Source organism: Equus asinus, chromosome 13 (assembly GCF_041296235.1).
Source record: "Equus asinus isolate D_3611 breed Donkey chromosome 13, EquAss-T2T_v2, whole genome shotgun sequence".
Lineage (NCBI taxonomy): Eukaryota > Metazoa > Chordata > Mammalia > Perissodactyla > Equidae > Equus > Equus asinus.
The window spans coordinates 21991297-22014818 of record NC_091802.1 but is presented as its reverse complement, the minus strand read 5'-3'; the positions used below and the strand labels follow the sequence as shown (position 1 = coordinate 22014818).

Here is a 23522-nt window from a genome sequence, read left to right as displayed (position 1 = left end):
TTGATCAAAGTGTCCCGTTTCAGTTAAATTTAAGAGGAAAAATTATGATATATAAAAGTATAAAATAGTACTCACCAGAAAGGCAGCTTTAAAGAGATGGTTTTAAGGAAAACCATTTCCACTGTATCTACGCCATTTCTTATACAGATTAAACTGTGAAAGGCAATGGAAACTCAACCCCTTAAGCAATATTATATTAAAAAACAAGTGGATATCTTGTAAAATATATTTTATTATCAGTTGATAAATCAAGTTTTAAAAGTTTAACTGAACACATGACTTTCATATAAAATAATGTTAGGATAACTGTTTTCAGTTGATAATCACCAGCCCAGTTTAACAGGAGTACAAGATCAGCTAGTTTTATAGATAGTCTCAAAGTAGACATCATTATTACACTTAAAGTGAAAAGGAGGAAGCCATGCATCCTAGTCAGTGTTACAGATTGGAAGGATGGTTCAGGCTTGTATAAACTAAATCATACATGCTTTAGTCTTCTCTTCAGTGTTTTAAATTTTTATCAACATAAAAGCACAATATTTAAAGGTTAAAGGAAATCTCTCAAGAATGGCTCAAGACAATGACCTCTGGTAGAACCACTTAAAATAGTAACAAAAACTTTAAGGTATCTTTCACAACCCATTACATCCCCACTGCCCCTAAAAAGAAATAAATGAAGAATCTGTCTAGATTTCTTGATGGGTAGTCAGCTTTCATTTGAATATTAAAAAGTAAGGTTATTCTTAGTTCCAAGTAAAATGAACCCGAGGTGGTGGTGTACCAACAGAATAGGTCATAGATTACAAAAAAGATGAAGGAAATGAGTATTTATTTACAGTAAGAGTTACTAAAAACATGTAAGAACAAAAAAGCAGTATAAAAACATTTTCTAGCTTATGACTGCAGACCATTTAGCATTGCTAGAGGTGAAGAAACTTGACTTTTTTCTTAGGTTGATTCCTACTGTAAAAAGCTAAAAGGCAAACGAGTACCACCATGGAGTGGCTTAGGTTAAGTAAAAGGCCCTGGACCCAAAGCCCTGCCCTCCATATCATGATATAGCAACATGAGAATATAGCCAATCGAAACTTTCACTATCTTTTCCTTTTATGTACAACAAAACTACTTAGGTTCAACTACAACCAGATAATAAAGGAGCAGTTATTACACCTTTATTACAACTAAGGTTGGCAAACCTAGAGCCTCTTTGGCCCAAGTACTGAGTGTTTGAAAGTGTCCAATGGATCTATCAGTTATACTCACATTTAAGTAACTGCACAGCTTTCTTCCTTGTGTGGGTTATATGGATATGTTTGAAAAAATAGGAACATCAGGTACTTACAGATTAAACTAACCTGTACTGGCAGGGCTGTGGGATTTTTCTTCTCTACCAGTAAGTAGCAAATGCTGAAATTCTGCTGCTAGTTAACAAAAACACAAATTGTATTAAACTGAGGAGTTCAATCCATAGTTTAAAAAGTCAATGTGCATTAAATTTCCTCAGAGCCTGACAATAATACATTTAAAAAATTTTCCCTAAGTCTTAGAAAAGTTACCTTACATTGGCTATTAAATTTAGAGTGACCTTATGAGAATGAGGTTAACAACACTATATATCTTTTGGACAACTCTGAATTTAAATAAAATATGTATTCCAATGCGTATTACATGGAAATTTTGGTTAAACTTAAAAACGGGGCATACGGCTAAGAAAAAATCTCTTAAACATGATAATTTCTAAATACATGTAGACACACTCCATAGAGGCAAGGAATTTTTAATTCAATTTTCAAAACCTGATTTAATTTTCTTATGTTAGAGATTTTCAATTTTAAAAACAAGGGCTGAAAAGTAAATTCTATTGCTTCTCTTCTAAGTACACTAATAAGCTATTAGCTAAAAGGCAGGCTTGCTCAATAACTAGATGCCCCATATTTTTCTAACTCAAACTTACAGAAACTTTAATAAACTCTTCCCTTGGTCCACTTGGGTAAAGTAGCCTTGCCTTATTAGTAGACACAGGCAAATGATGCTGCAATCTAGTTTATTTCCATCTCTGGTTAACTGCTGAACCATATATGAATAAAATGTTAAGAATGAGCTACATTATAATAAATGATTCAGTTAAACCTTAGTAACAAATGCAAACCAAGAGCAGGGATGCTGTTACCTTTCATTACATTTAAGGTTCTTAAGTCTAAACACTACAATGGCCTCTCTCCCAAATAATCACTATTGGTCCGTGTGTAGTAACCTGGGGAAACACCATTCTTCACTTTTATCCAAGTTGGACATCAATGAATTTCATTGACAGTTCCTCAAATTTAACAAAAGGTGAAGGCATACAGATTCTTTAATAGTAAAAAGAAAACCCCACACACAGAATGCCACAGGGTTTGGAGAATTCCAATACAGGACTTCACCTTTTTATAAACATAGCATTACAAAACCCATCACCAAACACACAAAACATTACTGAAGCTGTGCCATATCACAACTTTATACACCATTACAGCATTTAGAATTAATGGGTGGGGTCCAAGTAATCAATCGTTAAAATAGTTTACTCACATGTATCTTCTCTGCAGTTAATTTGATCAAAATTAAAAATTTACACAAACATATTTTCATAATATAGCTGGTGATTATAAGCTTCCTAAATAACCTAATCATGAACCAGTCTCGATTTATAATAGTGTTCAATTTGCTTCAAATAGAAATAGTTCAAATTAGCTTCAGTGAAGATCTCCTTTGGGTCTCCAATTTCTGCCTTAATCTGACTTCTATGTCCTGCTTAGTAAAATAGAAATATTTTCCCTGAGAGATTAACTGAATAAGAGAGGATTCAAAAATGTCAAACTAATATGGTTTCAAGGTATTATTTTTCTGCAGTTGGGAAGAAAATGAAAAGTTCTTCCTTTTGTACTGCCAAATTATTATATAAGAATGCACAAAGCCCAGAACAAAAAAAAGCAACAAACAAAAAAACATGCTTAAAAAAGCAATTCTCTTCTGAGGCTTACTGAAGAAATCTAGTTTTTTAAAAATGCTACTTTCAAACTTATTTCCCAACAACAATGCCAAGTAGGAACATGAAAACACTAGGAAAAGTTGGAAATATTTAAAGTATTAGGGAACTCAAACTGAAGTTCCACCTTCTCCATTTCCTATGCATTAGTTTGAATTAGATCCATAATAAGGGATGCCTAAGAGCCAAGACATTAAAAGTATAGTTCTGAAAATGCAACGTTATTATAAAATTGTGAATATCCACTATGTACACGACACTATATACATCATTAACCTAAGTGTTTCTTATTTTGCCAAGAAATATCACACAGAAAAGTTAGATGATTTCTGCACTATAAAAACAAAAGGTTATTTATTAAAATGATTCGGATGACAGAAAAGAAAATACTGAGGGGGGGGAGAGTAACCTTCACTACTATTCAAGTCATGAGACAGCTAGCAGAAGTGTAATTGGGGTAATGTTTACTTACAAAAACCTGCCCTATAATCAATAGTCTTATACCTGAATCCCTTGTTTTAGAAGACTTTTCCATAAAAGACACAGTAAGAGAAAACAGTTTCATTTCAGAATAACATACAAAAATTATTCAATATTAGGTCGGTGACTACTACCTTTTCAAAAAGACATACCTGATTTATATACAATTTTAGGGTACATGTTTAATATTATTTCTAATCCCTAACCAATACAAATGTCAGTCTACTCAAACAAAATTTTATCTCAGTAAAGAAGTGACTTCAACATTTCTTTTCATTTACCAAGTTTTGCCAGTGGACATAACAGATACCCAAAAGTTATGTAATCCTCAAAATCATATTTGTCTGAGTCACAGAACTACAGATATATCAAAGAAACTACATTTTAAATTAGGTATCTATATCACCTTCAACAAATTATGCCACCCTTAGAAAATCCCTCCCACCTCCAGTACTCAAGTTATGTAAGAGCCTATTTCAGTTATAATATTTCAATTATCACTATCAGAATTAGGACAAGCAGCTTCACTCTTAAATATTTCAGTATATTGGGGGATGGTGGGTGCACAGAAAAGGTGTAATTACTGAGTCGGTTATAAAATATCCCAATAGAGTATTTTTGTTGTGACAAAATTGTTTTTTCAAACATTAAAATATTTTTCCATGATTCAGTTACAGAGAAAAACATGTTCTAATCAAACAGGTGAAAATTTGGAATTTATTTACTGCATGTTTTTTATGTTTCCAAAAATTAAAACCACAAAGAAACACAATCCTTGGATTGCTAAATGTTGTAGTATGTTACTTGTTACTGTTTGTTCAGCAGAAAATGCTATCTGAGTAGAACGATGACTTAAACACAGGAAAAAACAAAAATAATCCAGGTATATGTTTTGGCCTGTCTTCCAGTTCCCTCTTTATCCCCTATAACATACACACAATTTTCTCACCAAATAAAAGAAAATTTTAGTTGGAAACAAACGTGGATAGTTTGCATGTGTGCATACTGCATAAAATATTGTTCAATAGGGCTGAAAATGAACCTCAAAATCGTTTCAAAACCATAGGTTCAAAAGACTAACTTTACCACAAACGGATCCAAATTTCAGTTTGGCTACCTGAAAATTAGTAATCTAGCCACTCTCAGGTCGGTAATACCCAAACTCTTTTATCTCAAATGTGTAGTGTATACACATACATACCACACACACACAACCTTCCCACTCTTCACAGGGCTCTACATTAACATTTGCTCTAATGTGGTGAGGTTTGAAAATATCAAAAATCATAAGCATTTCCAGATGACTTTTCAACCTTAATGTTCAATGCATAACTTTGGGATTAAGAATGCAGATTTCAGTATCCAGTGGCATTTCCAATGATTAAACTTATCCTTGAAGTTAAATTTAATAGTTTGAGGAGAAAATAACCAGTAAGATTTTCCTAAAAGTGAAGTGGAAAATTTGAATGAAATATTTCATGCCTCCAAATCAAGAATGTCAAATTTTGTCGATTTTCTTAAGTTCAATATAGTAATACCAGCTTTACTGAGGCCGTTAAATATTACGCAACACAAAGTAAATTACACAAAATTATATATATAAAATATTTATTAACACCACAGTCAAACGTGAATATTAATATAGAGCCTTCTCTGCCAAAAGAGTATAAAAATCCTAAGTTTAATTAAATTTAGGGGCCTTCACCAAACTTGCTGCAAGTTTGGGGACATAAATATCCAACAGCCATAAAGCTGTGAAAGCCCCTATAAGGAATAAAATAAATCCCACTTGCCTCAGACTGAACAGGGCAACACTGAGACTCAGCCTCAGTCTGTCCTATGGCAGGGCTATAGGAAGAAGAAAATTTTAATTTTAGAAAAACATTACCCAATTAATTTAAAAGACATGCATTAAAAAAATCCCAATGATTAAGCAAGCAAAGGAAAAAAGAGCAGCTCTTTTTTTAAAAAAAAAAACTACTGTTCACTATAATCCCATTCTGAGCCCATACTTATTTTGTTGGGGATCTCCCAGCAAACAACTAAGTTTAAGCTGAGTTTTAAGTTCAATATGTAACTTGATCAGTGGAATGGAGTACAGTGGGGTTTTTTCCCCCATTCCTCATAGTAAATGTGTGAGAGATTATTAAAACAATAAGTAGTCAAGTCAAATGATAACTCCAGCAGCCACTAAAAAGTTGATCCTCACCTGCTGGTCTTGTTACTGTCAAACAGCAGTAAAATTTCTACAGTAGAAACTAGTGCCAGACAAAATGTTTACGTTTTTCTTTTTTTAAAAAAGGTGATATAGGAGTGGATGGAAGGTAGAGCCAAAGCTGGCAGCCCCATTAATCTTACAACTTCCCTAATTACAGCAATCACAAGGCCTGCCTTAAATACATCAAATCCCAAAAGTTGTCTTCTGTGAGGGCAGCTGAAGTCTACTTCAACTCAACTTCATCTATTATTTAAGGAAGCATAAGTCAAAGTAAGAGTTAGTTCAACATAATTTGTTTCACTCATGATTGAACCACACTATGGACCCCAGAAGCAGTTAGGTAAACGATATTTTCTAGAAGCTTAATTATGCTCTGATGCATGCACAAACTACACTTTGAACGTACGAAATGGGCACCACCTGAGCCATACATCTCCAAAATACGAGATGTGCTTGCTTTTTAAGCGCCATCCATAACACTTTGAATTAACTTTTAATAGGAATGCTCTCACTTACTTAAAAGTAGTGTTTTCTCCCTTCCGACCTCAGAAAGCAACAAAGCTTGATATAAAAAATCTGTTCTCTTTGCATTAAATGCAAATGAAGATGCGCACAATTTCTGAAAACACTACTAATACATTTGTAGTTTGCTGATATGCCTGTACATGAAATGCTTGAGAGACATCTGGTTTGGGAGAACACTTGCTATTTAATCATCCTAAATTTAATCATGTCATGTTTACCTTAAATATTTTCAACACAGGCTTTTCCTTGGCAGTATGATAAATGTGTTGTCAAATCTAAGAAGTGTGTATTAATTCCAAAACTATTTAGGTAGGCAGGCATTTGGTGGAGAAAGGCGTATGGGACTTGGCTGCTGGCAGAAGGAAGAAATGATTCTTGGTGACACATGGATGCCACCTTTTCAAGCTATGGAATATTTTGAATCTCAACAGTACCACAGCACAGGAGCTATAAAACCACCGGAGCAAAATATCAGATTTAAAACAGCACTGAGCTTTATAATACTTGCAATGTTTTGTTTAAATCAATGACTTTTACTTGTCACTTAAATACAGACTTTTTTATGATGGTTAAAACATTTTTCATTATTTTCCTATAAGGTTAAAATCTTGTTTTTTTAAAACCAAACTTCAGATTTTATGTCTTCCATCTACACCTTCACATAGACGTTATAAAGAAATGTTACCATTTTCTTAGAAGTCTAAACTTTATATTGAGGAAAAACTTGAGTTCATTATATTAATAATTACACTTTGTACAGGTCATTTGATACTTAACCATAATACTACTCTGCAAAGGAAAGATCAAAAACATGGATGTCAGAAAAAGATCAACAAGAGCTATTATTATTATAAGAGACTTGCCAACACAAGATACTGAATAATAGCAGTCATCTCTACAGAAAAGTTCTCCATAGGAACACAGTAACATTCAAATTTCCAAGGATGAAAATGTTAACAGCAAAGCCACTTAGGCTTAATAATAACAGAAGGTAGCGAACTAATCAAAGAAATTATGTAATCTTCCAAGAAGATAAAGTTAAAAATTTCAAAGCCATCTCTTATCCATCCTAATACAGGCATTTAGATCCTTGTCATTACACTTAGAATATATACCAACCCATTAACAGCACAAAACGCTATTACTGCATGCACCTAAGCTTCTAGAAGTTTGCACCTTAAAAAGCTTCTGAGGTCCAGGCAGTACTGTAGTCTCAAAAATAATCAGAAGGAAATGAATGGGTCTGGCACTAGGCTCTAAACTTCATCAGCAGGAAGGAGGGAATATTAACATTTATATTCTAAATGTCTATGACAGGTAACATGTATTGATATTAAGGGGGGCAGAAAGGTGACACAATATAAAGATTTCACACCCATTATGTAATGACTCATATGTATCTAAGTTTTTCTGTTAACTGAAGCACTAACATACCATTCTATATATACTGTCCAGTTTAAAACATGCAGCTAAGGAACAACCTACAATTCAAAGACAGAATCCAATGACATGTCAAAACTGCATTGGTAACTATGAATTTTATTATGTGGACATCTACTGTGGCATGCATCTGTACAAACCTTTCAGGCAGTGGTCCACAGCTGGGTTATGAATAAAAAGGCATGAATTTTTCTCTCATTTTATTACAATGAAGTTTAACAGTACAGAAAATGTCACATGACCTTAGTGGGTCAGATTTCTTAAACCCTGCAACATGAGGAATTCTAAATACATTAAATATTGTTACACATTCAGACTTCCAATGTACAGGTACTTGGAAACAGTTACAGCCCTCACCAAGCTAGGTTGGGGACATGAAGTCCAACAGCATCTGAAATGCTGTGAAGGCATAACTTTACAAATAGCAATGTAAGCTTACAGAACTTGCCTTTATTAAGGTGGTATGTTCATGTAATTCCAGCGCCTTCACAATATAACGAACCAAATTTACTATACTTCACTTCTAAAAACCTAGATGAAACATGAAAAAGAAGCCATACAGTATAAATTGCAACTTCAGGAAAATTCCTGCTTTATTATTCCAAATAATTTTTCCCATGTAAATAAATGTCCAATAGTTCCTGGTATGTGGGAAGATAATGTTTGTTAAAGTCACAATGAAGCCTTATTGACGGAAGCTTGGCTATATAAACAGCACAAGTTGAGAAAAGGTTTAATCTCCAAACCTATTAGACTGGATGAAGTAAGATCAGTAACGGCCACCTTGCGACATTACAGGAGGTCTCATTCCCATCGGAGGTCGAGGAGGCCCACCTTGGTAAGGGGGCACCATTGGCGGTCCCTGCCCATATGGCGGCATAGCACCAGGAAGGTAACCTGGCATGCCTTGATGATGACCACCATACTGACCTAAAAAACACATTTAAGACACAAAAAAGAGATTGAGTTGAACTATATAGGGTACTTTTAAATACAATGTATTTTGCAGCTAAATTTAACATTTTATGTGTATACAGTCATGTGTCACTTAACGATGCAGATATATTCTGAGAAATGCATCATTAGGCAATTCTGGCATCACGCATACACCACAGAGTGTACTTACATAAACCTAGATGGTATAGCCTACTATACACCAAGGTTATAGGGTAATAATTTTATGGGACAATCGTCAAATATGCAGTCTATTGTTATGCAGCACATGACTGTACTAAAAAATCCACTAAATACAAGAAACACAAAAAGAGGAATACCATGAGGCGGCATTGGGGGTCTCATTCCTTGCTGCTGTGGGATGCCTGGCTGTGGTGGCATCATACCTCCAATTGGTCCAACCGGTGGATTACCAATGGGAGCCTGTCCTGGTCGAGGAAGATTACGTTGATATTTAGGTAACTGTGCCCTTCTCTCTTCCTAGAAATAAAAATAAGCACAATGTTAAACACTTGAATGCAGAGATTCATTAAGCACAAAGGCAAGCATCTAAAATCTTATTTATAATTTTTTAAAAAATGTACTCTTACACCAACCAATTACTTTTGCCCCACAAACTAGTCCAACTACTTAAAATCTCGATGCCTTAAGAAAACTTCACCTATTTTTATATTTGAAGCATGCCAACAACTTTCCAGGAATTTAAATTGCTTCAGTAAGAAACTGTCTAGAGAAGAAGGCATATGGGCTTTGAGGGACCTGCAGATTCTACCTCACACTAAACTGTTTCTTCAATTGACTTATGCAAATTTACGTCTAACTAAAATGATTTTTAAGAGAGTAGAAACCCAACTTATTGTCTTCTTTTAGAAATACTCTGGAGGGGAAAAGGAGGGAACGCATCTAAGAGCAAAACGTGCAACATTCACTTTATTTTGTGGTTCTTAAAACTCAGAATGGTAAAAGCCACTTAGTAAGCATTAAATCAGATCGTAAGACCATCAGTGTACACTAACACTTTTCAAGTGGACAAGGTGCTACAATGGTATTCAAGCAAACTCTGCTAGTAAAAAACTATAAACAACTTACCAGTGATATATCCTCATCTGGATGGATCAACTTACTGGTTGCACTGGTTGTTGTAAGTGTAGCAGGCTTACTTGTTATTGAAGCCGCTGGCTTAGCTGCAGTGCTATTTGTTGTACTAGTGGTTGAAGCGGTAGACTGTGTATAAGCAGGGAATGTAGGCTTTGGGGGTTCTGTAGTTGTCGCAGGGGTACTATTTAAGGGCTTGAAATCTGTACCAACAGGTCCTTGCACAGCTGCCTGAGCCTGTAAAACACAATCCTTCATCAATCAAACTTCAAAACCCAAAATTGTTGAGTACATCTACTACCAATTTAACTTAAAACTAAGACACCAACATTTAATAAAGAATCAAACTTATAATGAAATTAAAACAAAATCAGCAGGATAAATGCTCCACAAAATTTAGGATAACATAACAAAAGATGCTGAATCAAAGTCACATCCAAAACACAGCAGTGGAGACAAGAAACAAGACCACATATATAACTTCTCATCTACTTCCTCACTCCAAATTAATTAATTTACGAAGTTTTGTATTTATTCCAGATCGATGAAATATAGTATCATAAAATGGAATAGCATATATTCTAATTTTGCTATTCTAAATTAGTTGTTTAAAATAACAAAACCGCCAAGCAGCTCAAAAAAAAAAAAGTTAGAAATTACAGAATATAAATGCTTGGATAAATTCCAGTATTAAGCATAACACGAACAATTAATATCAATGGTGACACATTAAAGGTATGTCCTTCAGAAGTATTCTTTATATAATACAATGCCCTCCCAATTAACAATGGCTGGATGATTATCATGGACAAAAGAGTTTGGTAGGACCTTTTAAGTAAAAAGTTACCAATAATAAATGTTACTTTTCATAATATCAAACATGTGAAACGTAGACTAGGCCAACTTTAGAATCAAATGCAGAGCACTAAATTTCCTTACATTACATGTGATGCATTAGATTAAACAGCATAAATCAAAACAGCTTAATCATGCATCAGGCTAACCATTGGCCACTACAATGCATTTACTGCTTACATGCTTTTAACCCTTTAGAACCATAGGAGTTTGGGGTACATTTTTTTTCTATTAGTGTGAAATCAAATTTTTAAATACTATTGATTTATATATCATTAATGTCACTTAAAAAAATTAAACATAACATATTTTTGGGAAAACATTTAGTTTTAAGTAGGGTCCAAAGGGTTAAGTTATAAAGCCATTTTAACAATTTTAAACTGCAACTTCCTGCGTACTTGTGCTGTGCTAGGAAACAGAGCTTTAGAAGATGCAGACAGACTTTCTGAATTGGATGAAGCTGTACTTGAGCTTGTTACAGGTGTCCCCATCTGTAGCATAAAAGAAAGGAAACAATGAAAAGTCTCCAAACAAATGGGTAAAAATAAGCCATGTGGTAGACTTTTTTTTCAGTATAGATTGCATTTTTGTAAACACAAAATATAATGCAATCAAAACTGATTTATTTTAAGAGGCAGGCAGTTAATGAATTTAAGATACACAAAGTGACAGTATGAGCCTCAAAAAAAATTTTTAATTCCACACCAATAAACCTAGTTAACCAGTTTCTTTTCAGAAACTCAATTTTGTTTTGTAGTGTGATATTTAAAAAATGACAGACTAAAAATAAGGATGCAAATGACACTTCAATCCAATTCTCTAACAATGACTCTACAAAAGATTTTTGCCAAAAGTTTAACATCTCCCAATAAACAAAATCCCCACCCACCTCAAAAACATAAGTTAATGTGCTTCAAGGGCACTTAAGGTAATGCTTTTAATTCAGCAACCACAAACAGAAAAAAGAATTGAAAAAAGAAAACATCTAACAGATAATTTTAAAGTGAAAAAGAAAAAACACACATCTTATTCTTAATTCTGAATGAATCTGAAAAAAGGAAAAGGTAACAATCATTATATACATTATATAACAGAAGCAACTTTTCCGAGTTCTGAAAAGACCAGATCAGTAGGAATTAGAGTTCTACGCTAGAGGAAGAGCCCAACAAATGATTTGCTAAGATCTTAGGATTTTCGTCTTTGGCTTTGGTTTCATTCTACTCATAGTTCAACAGGTGAAGGAGGCTCTCTAAACATTACCATGTCTAAGTACCAAAAATTAAACTTCCATTTCTAACTAAAGCTAAAAATAACCACAGCTATGAAAAAAATATCATACTACACTATCTCTGGGCTCCAGCCAATCTTTTATGAGGAAATCAATAAAACATGGAAGAAAACAGGCCACCTCATTGTATATTTAATATATTAAAAAGATTAAAAAAAAAAAAAAAAACTGACTACAACAATTTCAAAGATTTCCCTAACAACTGCATTTTACCTTTACATATAAGTACACTCCTTTTCAGAAACTTCACCTTACCTGTCCAGCACTGGGGAAAAGAGGCTTAGTAACTGGAGGCTGCGGAGCAGGAACTGTTGCTGTTGGTGCAGGTGGTCTATTAAGAATACCTGGTGCTGAAACAGCCTGTGCTTGAGTCATTGGAGGAATTCCAGGACGTGGAACAGGAGGGGGCATACCTGTAGGGAAGAAATGTTGAGGGGGCCCCAGTTGTCCAAACATTTAGTTCAGAAAAAATATTTTCCCAAAACTTTGTGGTTAAAACATACCATATTAAAAATGCTTCTGTACTACAAAGTTACTATTGATTGCTGAACTAATGAAGTCCAAAGAAATCAGGCACTTGCCCTTGAACAATATTGCCTCAAACTTTCCATGTCTCTGCGTACCTCCCGAATTTTGGCAAGTGAAAGATACCACTAGAGACCTTGCATATGGGCAAAGCAGTAATTATTGATATTACTGATTCAGCAAACTTTGAAACATATAAGAGAATTATCTCAATCATCTAACAGATGTTCTCTGAACTCTAATGCAAATTACAGTGAAAACTTTGCTAAGTCATATACCCATAAAAATTCTCCCAGAAAACTATGTTATTCCTTAGACACTTTAAATAAATTTTCCTAAAATGCATTAGTGCATTCTTTAAACTTCCTCAACATAATGGAAAACTTTTACCAACTTCACATTATCAAATGAACATCAGTTATTATTCTATATTCCTTTAAATGCCTAAACTATCTCAGAGCATAATGTATGTGGAGCTGTTGCCTAAAATTAATGGCTGCACTGGCAATGATTCAAATTTTGCTTCTGCTTTATTTTTCCTGTGCCTTCTTACATCAACTGTCACTTGAGTACTTCTAAATCTGCTATGGATTGCAAACCAAACTTGTTAGGATTATTAAGCATAAAAAGCAAGGCAGTTCATGAAGGACTCTTATTAGAGGCACACTACTTGGCTAAACAAATCCATTTCCCTACATTATAGGCTAAAAAGTCAATATAGAGTCATGCCTCACTCAATGACAAGGACACATTCCGAGAAATTTGTTGTGGGAACATCATAGACCATACTGAAGGGGAATAAAATCTGCCACCCCAAAGTGTGTCATCTCTAACATGATTATTTTAGGCTGATCATTTTTAAGAAACAAAAGACTCAAAGTTTTTATTACCTCCCCCTCAACAGCCTAAAAGAATATAGATTTAAAAAACCTGTCTTGGGAAGCAACCTATCACCTCAGCATAACATGAACTAGGTGGTAAACAGGGAGGAACCTAGAAAAGCCTGTTAGTTGTGCTTCCCTGTGTTCTTCTGTTTCCAAATGGCCAAACACTTGTTTTCCAAATGTTTGCTCCTTTTTGCCTACCTGTGAATTGCCTTTCTGTCCTTCAAAGGCCCTGACTGCCCCCACCCTCAACACTATCTTTTGTCGTCAGCTGAGGATGCTATTTAAAGTGAGGGTTTCGGCCATTTTATTGAATTATTCGGTTTTCCTGGGTTTCTCCCATGTATACGTTATTAAACTTTTCTTTTTCTCCTGTTAATTTGTCTTACGTCAACTTAGTTCTTAGACCAGCCAGAAGAACCTAGAAGGGTAGAGAAAAATTTCTTCCTTCTCCACAGTACTTAGACAAACCTAGAAGGTATAGCCTACTACACACCTAGGCTATATGGTACTAAATCTTTTAGTATCCGTCGTTGACTAAAACATCACTACGCACCACATGATCGTAGTTCATTTTCCAGGCTCCCTTTCAGCTAAAGGCTCCATTAGACCTATTTCTGGCAATATGTAAGGAGCTTCTGGGAAAGTTATTTTTCTCCCCAATAAAAGAAAAAGGAGAGCACATTGCTGCTGACACCCCTTTGTGCCTGAGTCATCTTGCAACCACTGAGTGACATGTCTGAGGGAGAAAGCTAAAGTTACCAAAGGGGAAAATCTAAAACGCATGAGTTCTTGATATCACGGAGCCACTGAATCTACCACTTTTCTTTTTCTTGAGTGAGATAAATGTCTACACTGTTTAATACAGTTCGTTGGATTTCTCTATTACTTGCTAAAATAGTCTCCACTGCTCGTCTAAAATATTCCTAACAAATACAATCACTCTTAAGTATGTGAGCTTCAATGCCTAGACCACTAATTTTGGCTGCTTTGAAGCCTACTATTTATTCTGACAATGTACTTCAAAACTCACAAAAAGGGTCCATCATAACACTTCTCACAGTAATTTTTTTTTTTTTGGAGGAAGATTAGCCCTGAGCGAACATCTGCCACCAATCCTCCTCTTTTTGCTGAGGAAGACTGGCCCTGAGCTAACATCCGTGCCCATCTTCCTCTACTTTATATGTGGGACGCCTGCCACAGCATGGCTTGACAAGCAGTGTGTAGGTCCACAGCTGGGATCCAAACTGGCGAACTCCGGGCTCCTGAAGCAGAATGTGTGCACTTAACCACTGTGCCACTGGGCTGACCCCTCACAGTAATTTTAAAAAGTTGTCATCAACTTAGGGAAATTTTAAAACTACATTGCAACAATGCCCACAAATCTATTGTCTGAAAGACTTAACAATAAAGCATGCTGGTCATATTAAAAAGGAAACTGTCCAACATTTCATACCTGGTGGCATACCAGGCATCAGAGGTGGTATTCCTGGTCCAGGTGGCATCATTCCACCCATTGGCATCATTCTATTAGAAAGCAAATTTCAAGAAACAACTGAAGTTAATTAACAGTATAAACCATTAGAAAATACTGTGGCTAAAGCCTGAAACAATAGATAAAAGACTTGAATTTGACCCCTAACATTGAAATCAATCAAGCTGAAAAAACCACAGAACACAACAATCCTATCAAAATCAATCCTCTAAAAACCAACAACCTCCTGGGTTTACCAGTAAAAGGGGGAAAAAATTTCAGTCTTTGTTGACAGAACATTTTAATACATTTAAAGTTACTGATGAGAACAAATATCATACTCTCCTTACTATATACAGGAGACCCCATCTAAAATACATATAAGTGGAAAGCAAAATCACCTTTTGCCTCACTCAGAAAATATCTATACAGAATATAAATAAAAGACATCTCTATTTTAGAGTCATCAGATTTTTCAAAAGGAAAATACTGAATGTACACTGTAGAGTAAGATTTCCTTTTAGAGGGGCATGGGAAAAGTACCACCAAAATTAAAAATAGTTAAGAGTAAACTCAGATTGCCCAATTTTTATTTAGAATAGCTACTTAACAGTAAACCATGACTTAAAAACTACCCATATTTATTTTCCTTCCCCTAAAAGAGCTCACCTTCAAATATCAGTGTCCAATTCACTTTAAAAATCACAAGTTTGTCAATTCTTGATTTAGGACTTTTATCAGAGGATTAATTTCCCTACATACATTTCATTAGAAGAGAATTCAATTACCTTCCACAATAACAAAGCATGTAATTTGGCAAAAGAAAATATATTCTTTCTTAAATACCAACCCTTTTTTTACTAAGTCCCATTACATTTGGCAGTTTGGGGAAAATAGCTGCACATTCAAAAAATGATTTATATGGGTCTATTACTATTTCCTCACAAATGTTTTATTTCCCTCCTTTAAGAGATCTGTGTCAATCACCTGGTAAATTTTAGAAGTTTCAGTGAGGAAGGTTAGAAAATTTCTGAAGTCAACTGAATAGATACCATTAAACACACAAAAAAATGACATTATGATTATACCTCCTGAATTACATTATGAATGAGATGCTTACATGTTTTCACCGCAAAATGACTGGGTGTATTTTCTCTGATGATGCAATCTGTGAAAATGTATGACAAAATCAAAATCTAACTGTGATTTTCAAAATACAGTGGGAAAGTGTACTGTATACCTCTCACATCCAACAATATTTAAGTAAAAGTGATGGGCACGAGCACCTCATATTCATTTTAGTTCTTGATGATTTGACAAATAAACCATTTACAGAGTTTGCTTCTTGTCACAACTACAAAGTGTCATGGACAGTTCTGAATCTCAGAAATTCAAATCTACAACCAACTACTTTAATTACATCAGATGCAATTGAAGCAGATGGCTGCCTACAAACATCCTAAAACCCGAAAATCTATTCTCTTCAGAGGCAAGTTTATATTCCTTAAATTTATTGGTAGACGCCTTTATTAGACAAATTTAATATTTATAGAGCCCATACCTTTTAGAAACAAAGAAATGCAAAGTAACATTTAATTCAAATAACACCCAAGCTGAAAAGATCATTACTAGGCACAAGCCCACAAGCCAATTAAAAGTGTTTTCTTACCCAGGTGGCATGCCTGGCATAACTGGTGGCATTCCTGGCATCAGAGGAGGAACACCTGGCATTAATGGAGGTATGCCTATAAACAAGAATTTCAACCCCAAAAAATCACAAATTAATATTAGAGGGTTAGGAGAAAGAATTTAATACTTCTACACTATGCCAACAAAGTCCTAAAAATACTAAATTTTAAGAAACCTTATGTGCTACCTGGAGGCATTCCCGGCGCTCCCGGAACTGGTGGTAGTCCTGGCTGTGCCATTGGGGGGATATAACCCTGTTGAGGTTGAACAGGCTGCGGCTGAAATGAAGTTGAAGCTGCAGAGTCATCATCATCATATTCATCAGAATCATCTTGTTGTTTCTTTTTTTGACTCTCTGCTAAAAAAGTTTTAATTAATTTTTCCCATAGAGTAAAAAAAGAAAAACAAAGCAAGTTTAAGACATTCAACATTTAAAAAACTTATTTCAGTACAATGAGCTGATATTTTTCTTCCCAAAAATCTGTCAATACTGTTCTTCACTCTTCAAATGCGTTTTTCAATCTATATTAAGAAGGTTGACATCCTTCCCCTAGTCTATGACAAGTAAAACAATTATCCTAAGTCCAGTTTTACTTTAAAAAACAGCTTTCATTCCAACCCAAAAGGTAAACTATGACACAGATGTCTGACGGATATCCCTCTGTAATGCGTTCAAACCAAAAAACTTCACAGTTAATAAATAACAGCTTCTATCACCCAGATAGTATGTGGCTTCAAATTCCAAATCAAATAACAGTACTAAAAAAAAAAAAATCTTTCAATTAATGCTTATATAAATCAAAACAAGCTGCCTTCATTTTCGAAGGCCTCAATATATATTAATTCCACTTGGAATTCAATTATGAATAAAAATGTAATAAAAGGTTTGGAACGATCCAGATGGTATTACATATATACAAATCAAATATACAACTTTAAAACATAAGACGTTAAAAAAAATACCTCAAAATTGGAATTCTGAATAAATCTAACATCAACCATTAAATTTATACTTGAAAATAGTAGTAATACTCTCACCCGCGAAGCCGTATGAAGACAGAAAGCATACATCTTACTATGTACCTTGTGTTTTCTGTTCAAGAAGTCGTCTTCTTTCATCCATGTCTTTTTCTGGAATACCTTCCATACCATATATTTCCAATTCTATGTCTGTTCTCCCAGGTATTGCATTTGGTACAGCATCTATTGTCTCTTTATGCACCTAACGTAAAAAAAAACAAAACAAAACTTCTATCAGATAGACAAAAGCGTCTCATAGAAGTTTTTTAAAGAGCAATTTCAAATTACTCAGAGACCACTTAGTAAAATGGTTGAGAATGATTGGTTCTATAATGAGACTATCTGGATTGAATTCCCAGTTTTGCTGCTTATTAGTTATGTGAGATTGGGTGAATCCTTTGACCTCTCTATGCCTCATTTTCCTCCACCCAAACAGGAGTACCTAAATTATACGGTTGTTTTTAGGATTAAGTAAAATAGTGTATGTAAAAAGCACTTAGCAGGATGTCTAACACATACTAAAGGCTCAATAAACATTATTTCAAGTTTACCATATAATCTTGATTGAATTATCAGCAATGAACTAACAGTCCTACTCAATTCAGAAGTTTCAATTATGAATTAAGCTTATGAAACAGTCTTAAGAATTAGAATAAATTTTCCAAAAATGGACTTTGAGACAAGCCTGTAGTTTACAAACTACAAGTGACATTTAAAATTAGCATTACCCATAACTACTAAGTTACTCGAAGCACTTAATGACACAGTAGTGATCCTGTCACCATCTATCTCTGAACATGTATGGTAGGTCACAAAGACAAAAGTAAGTTCTTAAGAGGCATTATTGTAAAACATTGGGAATGTAGGACTTTCTTTTCACTGTATGGTTTTTGCCAGATCAAATGTTTCTAACCCTCAAACATGGGTAACTTCTGCCAGTATGGCAAAACTCTTGCCAGTCTTGGTTTCTTCAGCAGAAGGCATTTACTTAGGCTAAAGGATGTCAAAGTATTTTGCCTAAGACTATTAGCATCTCCTGGAAGCTTATGAGAAATGAAAATTCTCAGGCCCCACCTGAGCCCTACTCAATCAGAAATTCTTAGGTGGGGCCAGCAATCTGTGTTTTAACAAGCCCTCCAGGTGGTTCTGATGACTGCACAAGCATGAGAACCACTGACTGAAGTAATGACTTAGATATATTTATCCAAGTAATACTCAATTTTTCTTTTCTCCCAAGACACATTCTTTTAAGAATAGAAATGTAATTAAAGAAAGCTACGTGCTTTCTTCTTAGAGATGTATCACAAAGATTTTAAACAATGACCTGCAAACCAAATTCAGAAATTTGATTTGCAGGTCATTGTTAATCTATCTTAATTTCTGATTAATCTTCAACAGCTGTTCCTTACGCTATTCAACAAGTCACTTAATCACCCTGTTTCCTAAGTTTTTTGGAGTATGTTACTATTCTTGATTAATGCAGATAAAGTTAACTCAGACGTTCTTTAATGAAATACAATTACATTCACATTAACTAGTCTTCACTACATTTCTAAGTGGTAAGGGCAAGAATAAATATATCAATTAAAAGGTATTGCAAAGAGAAGAAAAATAACATCATTTACTTAAAATCCCCCCAACATTCTGGTACAGCCAGAATTAGATTTCTTAGAATCTTGCCTAATAGAAGTTGGTATGGTCTTGGTTGAAAAGACAGAAGCAAACACTGATGAACCTTCTAAATTACTAATGTCCTAGATTTATCATCTTTAAAATTAGAGGATGTGTCTGATTTAACTGCCATACCTATCTCCCAGGTTGCTGTGAAATTACAGTAAGACTACACAAATATAAGCACTGAGTCAACTAAAGATGTTACTAAGAGTCACCTAATCTCCTTCCAGCTTCCACTCCATTTCTCTGCTCTTCTCTATAGTACAACTCCTTGAAAGAGTACTTCTACTTTCTCCTTGAAAGCACTCCAACCAGGCTTTCATCCTCCTCATTCTAGGAAATCACTCTTGGCAAGTGACCAATGACCTCCACACTTTGATTAATCCAATATCAGTATTCTTATTTGACCTATCACCAGCATTTGACTTAGTTAAATAACTCACTCCTTGAACACTTCACTTGGCTTCCACTGCACTACTCTCTTGGCTTTCCCATCTTTTCAATTTCCTTGAGTGATTTCTTTTAATCTTCTGACCTCTAAATGCTGGGAGCAGCCCAAGGCAGAGCCCTTGAACTTCTTTTCTATCTATATTCTACTCCCTTGGAAGAAAGAACAACTAGTCTCATAGCTTAAAATAGCCATCCTTATACTGTATCCTTCCAAATTTCTATCTCCAGCTCCAACCTCTCTGAACTACAGATTTGTAGATCCAACTCCTTATGACATCTCCATCTGGATATCCAACAGACGTTCTCAAAACTAACCCACACTCCAAATTAATATAAAATGATCTTGATATCCTCATCCCTAAGCCTATCCTTCCTGCAGGTTTCCACATCTCAGCATATGGGAGCTCATTTTTCACACTGCTCAGACCAAAACCTTCGGATAATCCTAACTCCTCACTTTCTCTCATACTCCACATCTAATTCATCAGCAAATTCTGGTCTCTGTCACCATCATCTCTTGCCCAGAATATTCCAATCTCCTAAGTGGTCTCATTGAACCCTGCTGTCTATTCTCAACCTTGAAGCCAAAATGATCCATTAAAAAAGTATAACTGAGCATGTTATATCTTTATCCAAACCTCACATTTTATTCAGAATTAAAATGGCCTACAATAGCCTGCAAGCCCCCCTATATAAAGTAACACAGTGCTGCCCTTTCCTTCAACATAGCAGGATCCTGACGTGAGGGCCTTTCATTTGTTGCTCCCTAGAAGCCCTCCCTCACTTCCTTTCAGATCTCTGCTCAAATGTCAGCTTCTCATTCAGGCCTTTCCTAACTACCTTGTGGTCCTCCCCATGCCCCCTACCTAGTTTTCGTTCTATCACTTTTTACCATAAGACAAACTAAATATTTACAGGTTATTTTCCTCCACAATATAAATCCACCCTCCACAATGGTGATTTTGTTTTACTCACTGCTATATACTCAGTGCCTAAAACCTTATCTAGCACAGTGCTGTCTCATAGAAACTTTGGGATAAATGGTAATATTCTGTACCTGTACTATACAATACAGTAGTTATCCACCAGCCACACGTGGCTACTGAGCACTGGAAATGTGGCTATAATGTGATCGAGGAACTAAATTTTTAATTTTTAAGTTAATTTTCTTTTAAATAGTCACATGTAATTAGTGACTGCCAAAGTGGAAAGTTGTGGGTCTAGCATGTAGTAGGTTTTCAAATATTTTTGAATTCATATTAAATTGCTGCTATACTGACATAATTGGAGTGACAAAGATCTATATAAACTTATTTTTAAACTTAGGGAAGCAACGTTTTTTTTCAATTTACCTCCCTGCCTCCTACCAACAGTAGTCTCCAATGAGTAGGGATTTGCTCATCTCACATCTCTCTAGGGTCCAATTAAGCAAAAATTCAGGCAGCTCTAGGATCGGCAAAAGTAGAAGAAACAATGTTGAATGAGACATAAAGGTACTTATGAGATCTTTAAAACTATAAATTACAAAGTTCTCCCTACCTAGTAATGAAAGGACTCAATAAACCCAGAAATTATTAAATGAAACACAATGCTCCCAAAGAGGTCCATGGAATAAACTGCTGAAATAAGCCTAGCCCCAGGCCACAGACTATAACAAATCCTTCGAAGGCAGTGAGTAATGGCAGCTAATTATGTATCAATCCTTATGTGATCAGAATTGGTCAGACTGCCCAAAAAACTTAAATCACTGATTCTTGTTCTCTAACCCAAGTCCTGAGTAAATATTTTGTGACCTCAACCTAATTGTCACCACTCTAAGATGAAAGCTATTATCAATAAAGATAAATACCAATATAAACTCTCTTTAAACATAAAAAATCAACTGTTTAACTTCTTCATGGCTAAAGAATAATTTTTATTAAGCTGACTGGCCATCTTATCTGATCTTTTGCAATAAGCAAAAAGACTCTACAGCAGTCAAAGAGAAATTCAAGATTTCTTTTTGATGTTGTTTTCAAACTACAAGGGGGCAAAAATTAAACATAAAAGAAGAATCCTTACCTGCATGCAATGAATAGCTAAACCAGGTCCCGTGTACAATTTCTTATGACATATATGGCATTTAAAATGCTTTGCTTTTTGGTGCTGTATAAGGATCTTCTCATCATCAAAATCTCTATTACAATACCTGATCAACATTGTTAAGGTACAAAAATAGCATAATAATGACACTCTCCATAAAAAAAGGTCTTATGATGAAAGAATACGGGTAACAACAAAACGTGGGAACAGTTAAAACCAAAAAGAGACTCCACAGAAAGTGCGCTTTTGGTATTTATTATACAAATAAGGATTAACTTGCCACTTAATTTTAGTATTTTCAATTTCCTGGAAGCCCATAATCTCTCTTCACCACCTCTAAACAAACACATCTCAGTAATCAGCAATACAGTTTTGTCAAATTCCCGCGTTAAAAAGATTTATGTGAAATTAACTTCCCTTTTGTCCAATGTGAACGTTTACAAACGCACACTGAAGAATGGAAGGGTTCGATGTTTAAAAAAAAAAAAAATCCCCAAGCTTCTGTCAAGACAGAATTCATTAGATACAAGATACAAATAATCGAGTTTACCTAATACTTGGAATTTACCTAACTTAAGAATTTATCTAATACTTAGAATTTAAGAATTATTTTTAATATTATTCAGAATCTAAGAATAAGTTCACGGTGAATAAAAATGTCACAATCTCGAGATATGAACAATCCATAAAGTTGTTGGCAATTCCGCATGAATTTATGCTGCCAAGGAATGTATTCAAACTTACACTGGGGGAAAAAAACCAGAATTCTTCTCTCACTAGTCAGATCTCACTAAAAGCAGATCACAAAACTCGTTACCGTTTTTCAAATATGATAAACAAATGCAGTTCTGTAACAAAACGGCTTCAGGTACGAAACGCTAAGTAAAACCAATTTTCACATCAAATGTATTAACGCTTCCGGAAAAAGTATTAGAAGGACGCCACGCTTTATTAAGTAATAAGAGACGTGGTGTTTTTTTTTGAGTCTTACAAAGCTAGGAAACTCCACCCCGTAAGAGAACGATTCTCGAAGGTTACGGCGACAGCGGGTGAGACGCGGAAGATAGTTCTTCCCCCAACCACCACCAAAAAAAAAAAAGGAGCTCGAAACCCGGGTTGACTAACCTAAGCCTTTACTAAACCACCGATTCCACAAGAAAACAGGAAAAGTGGGTGACTGACTCCGGAAGCTCTTCCCCAATCCTCCAGAGTCAGTCAGCGTATTATACTCGAAGAAAGTCCCTTTGTTGAACAGTCACCAAAACAACGGAGCGTGGCCGAGCTCCTTAGGGGACACTGTCCTTGGTGCAGGAGTCCAGGCCGCTCCCAGCCGGCCACGCTCGAGCCAAAGCACGCTCCTCCTGAGCCAAGGAGTCCCACGACCCACAGCTGCCAGAGCCTCCCGCCGTAAAGACCCCATTTTCCGAGAAGCCTTCCCAAATCCGACTCCAGCCACCAAGCCACCCACGCCGAGGCCTAAAGCCCAGACACTCTCCGCCATAGGCCAAAGCCAGGCCTCCCCGTCCCAGTCAACACCAACCGGCGCCCCCGCTTGGCCTCGACTTCAACTGACAAAGGATACCAGCACCACGGCTTCAGCTGCTTCTTCTTCTTGCGACCCATGACTGCGCTCTACCGACAAAGTAAAAGGGAGGAGAAAACGAACAGGAAAAACGAGGCCAAAACCGCTCTCCCTTCAGACCCAACCGCCACCGCCGCGTCCCACAGGAAACAGGCACAAAATGGCCGACGCCCTCGTTCGCTGCTCCGCCTCCCGTCAGCCACTGCGGCTGGAGGCGGTGCCAGGCCGGGCAGAGTCACATGACGCAGGCCTCCGCCCT

The 23522-nt window shown here is 35.7% G+C and overlaps 1 protein-coding gene across 9 annotated transcripts; it reads right to left on the bottom strand.

Moving 5' to 3' along the window:
• Positions 1 to 212: 212 nt before the first annotated feature.
• On the bottom strand, positions 213 to 23469 carry ZNF207 (zinc finger protein 207). Of its 9 annotated transcripts, XR_011493705.1 has the most exons (14): positions 23264 to 23460; positions 21661 to 21787; positions 17539 to 17677; positions 16643 to 16810; positions 16436 to 16511; positions 15887 to 15934; positions 14749 to 14819; positions 12139 to 12296; positions 10994 to 11086; positions 9735 to 9977; positions 8966 to 9125; positions 8140 to 8621; positions 5302 to 5356; positions 213 to 1421 (listed from the first exon to the last, which is right to left on the bottom strand). XR_011493705.1 is itself a non-coding variant. In XM_014862169.3 (12 exons), the coding sequence occupies exons 1-12, from the start codon at positions 23302 to 23304 to the stop codon at positions 8461 to 8463; spliced, it is 1488 nt and encodes a 495-aa protein (XP_014717655.1). In that variant the 5' UTR covers positions 23305 to 23469; the 3' UTR covers positions 7879 to 8460. The 9 variants fall into 9 exon arrangements, 8 of the variants coding, with proteins under 8 accessions (XP_014717655.1, XP_014717657.1, XP_014717661.1 ...); XM_014862169.3 differs by lacking the exons at positions 213 to 1421; positions 5302 to 5356 and having other exon boundaries at positions 7879 to 8621; positions 16643 to 16813; positions 23264 to 23469; XM_014862171.3 differs by lacking the exons at positions 213 to 1421; positions 5302 to 5356 and having other exon boundaries at positions 7879 to 8621; positions 23264 to 23464.
• Positions 23470 to 23522: the final 53 nt, after the last annotated feature.

What these genes read in the sequence shown, in the direction of transcription:
- ZNF207 (XM_014862169.3), bottom strand. Translation starts at nt 23,304, where the DNA reads ATGGGTCGCAAGAAGAAGAAGCAGCTGAAGCCGTGGTGCTG. An exon ending in TAGCTATTCATTGCATGCAG is followed by an intron (nt 17,678 to 21,660) that starts GTAAGGATTCTT and finishes TTTTTACGTTAG; the next exon opens with GTGCATAAAGAGACAATAGA. An exon ending in TCTTGAACAGAAAACACAAG is followed by an intron (nt 16,814 to 17,538) that starts GTACATAGTAAG and finishes AAACTTTTTTAG; the next exon opens with CAGAGAGTCAAAAAAAGAAA.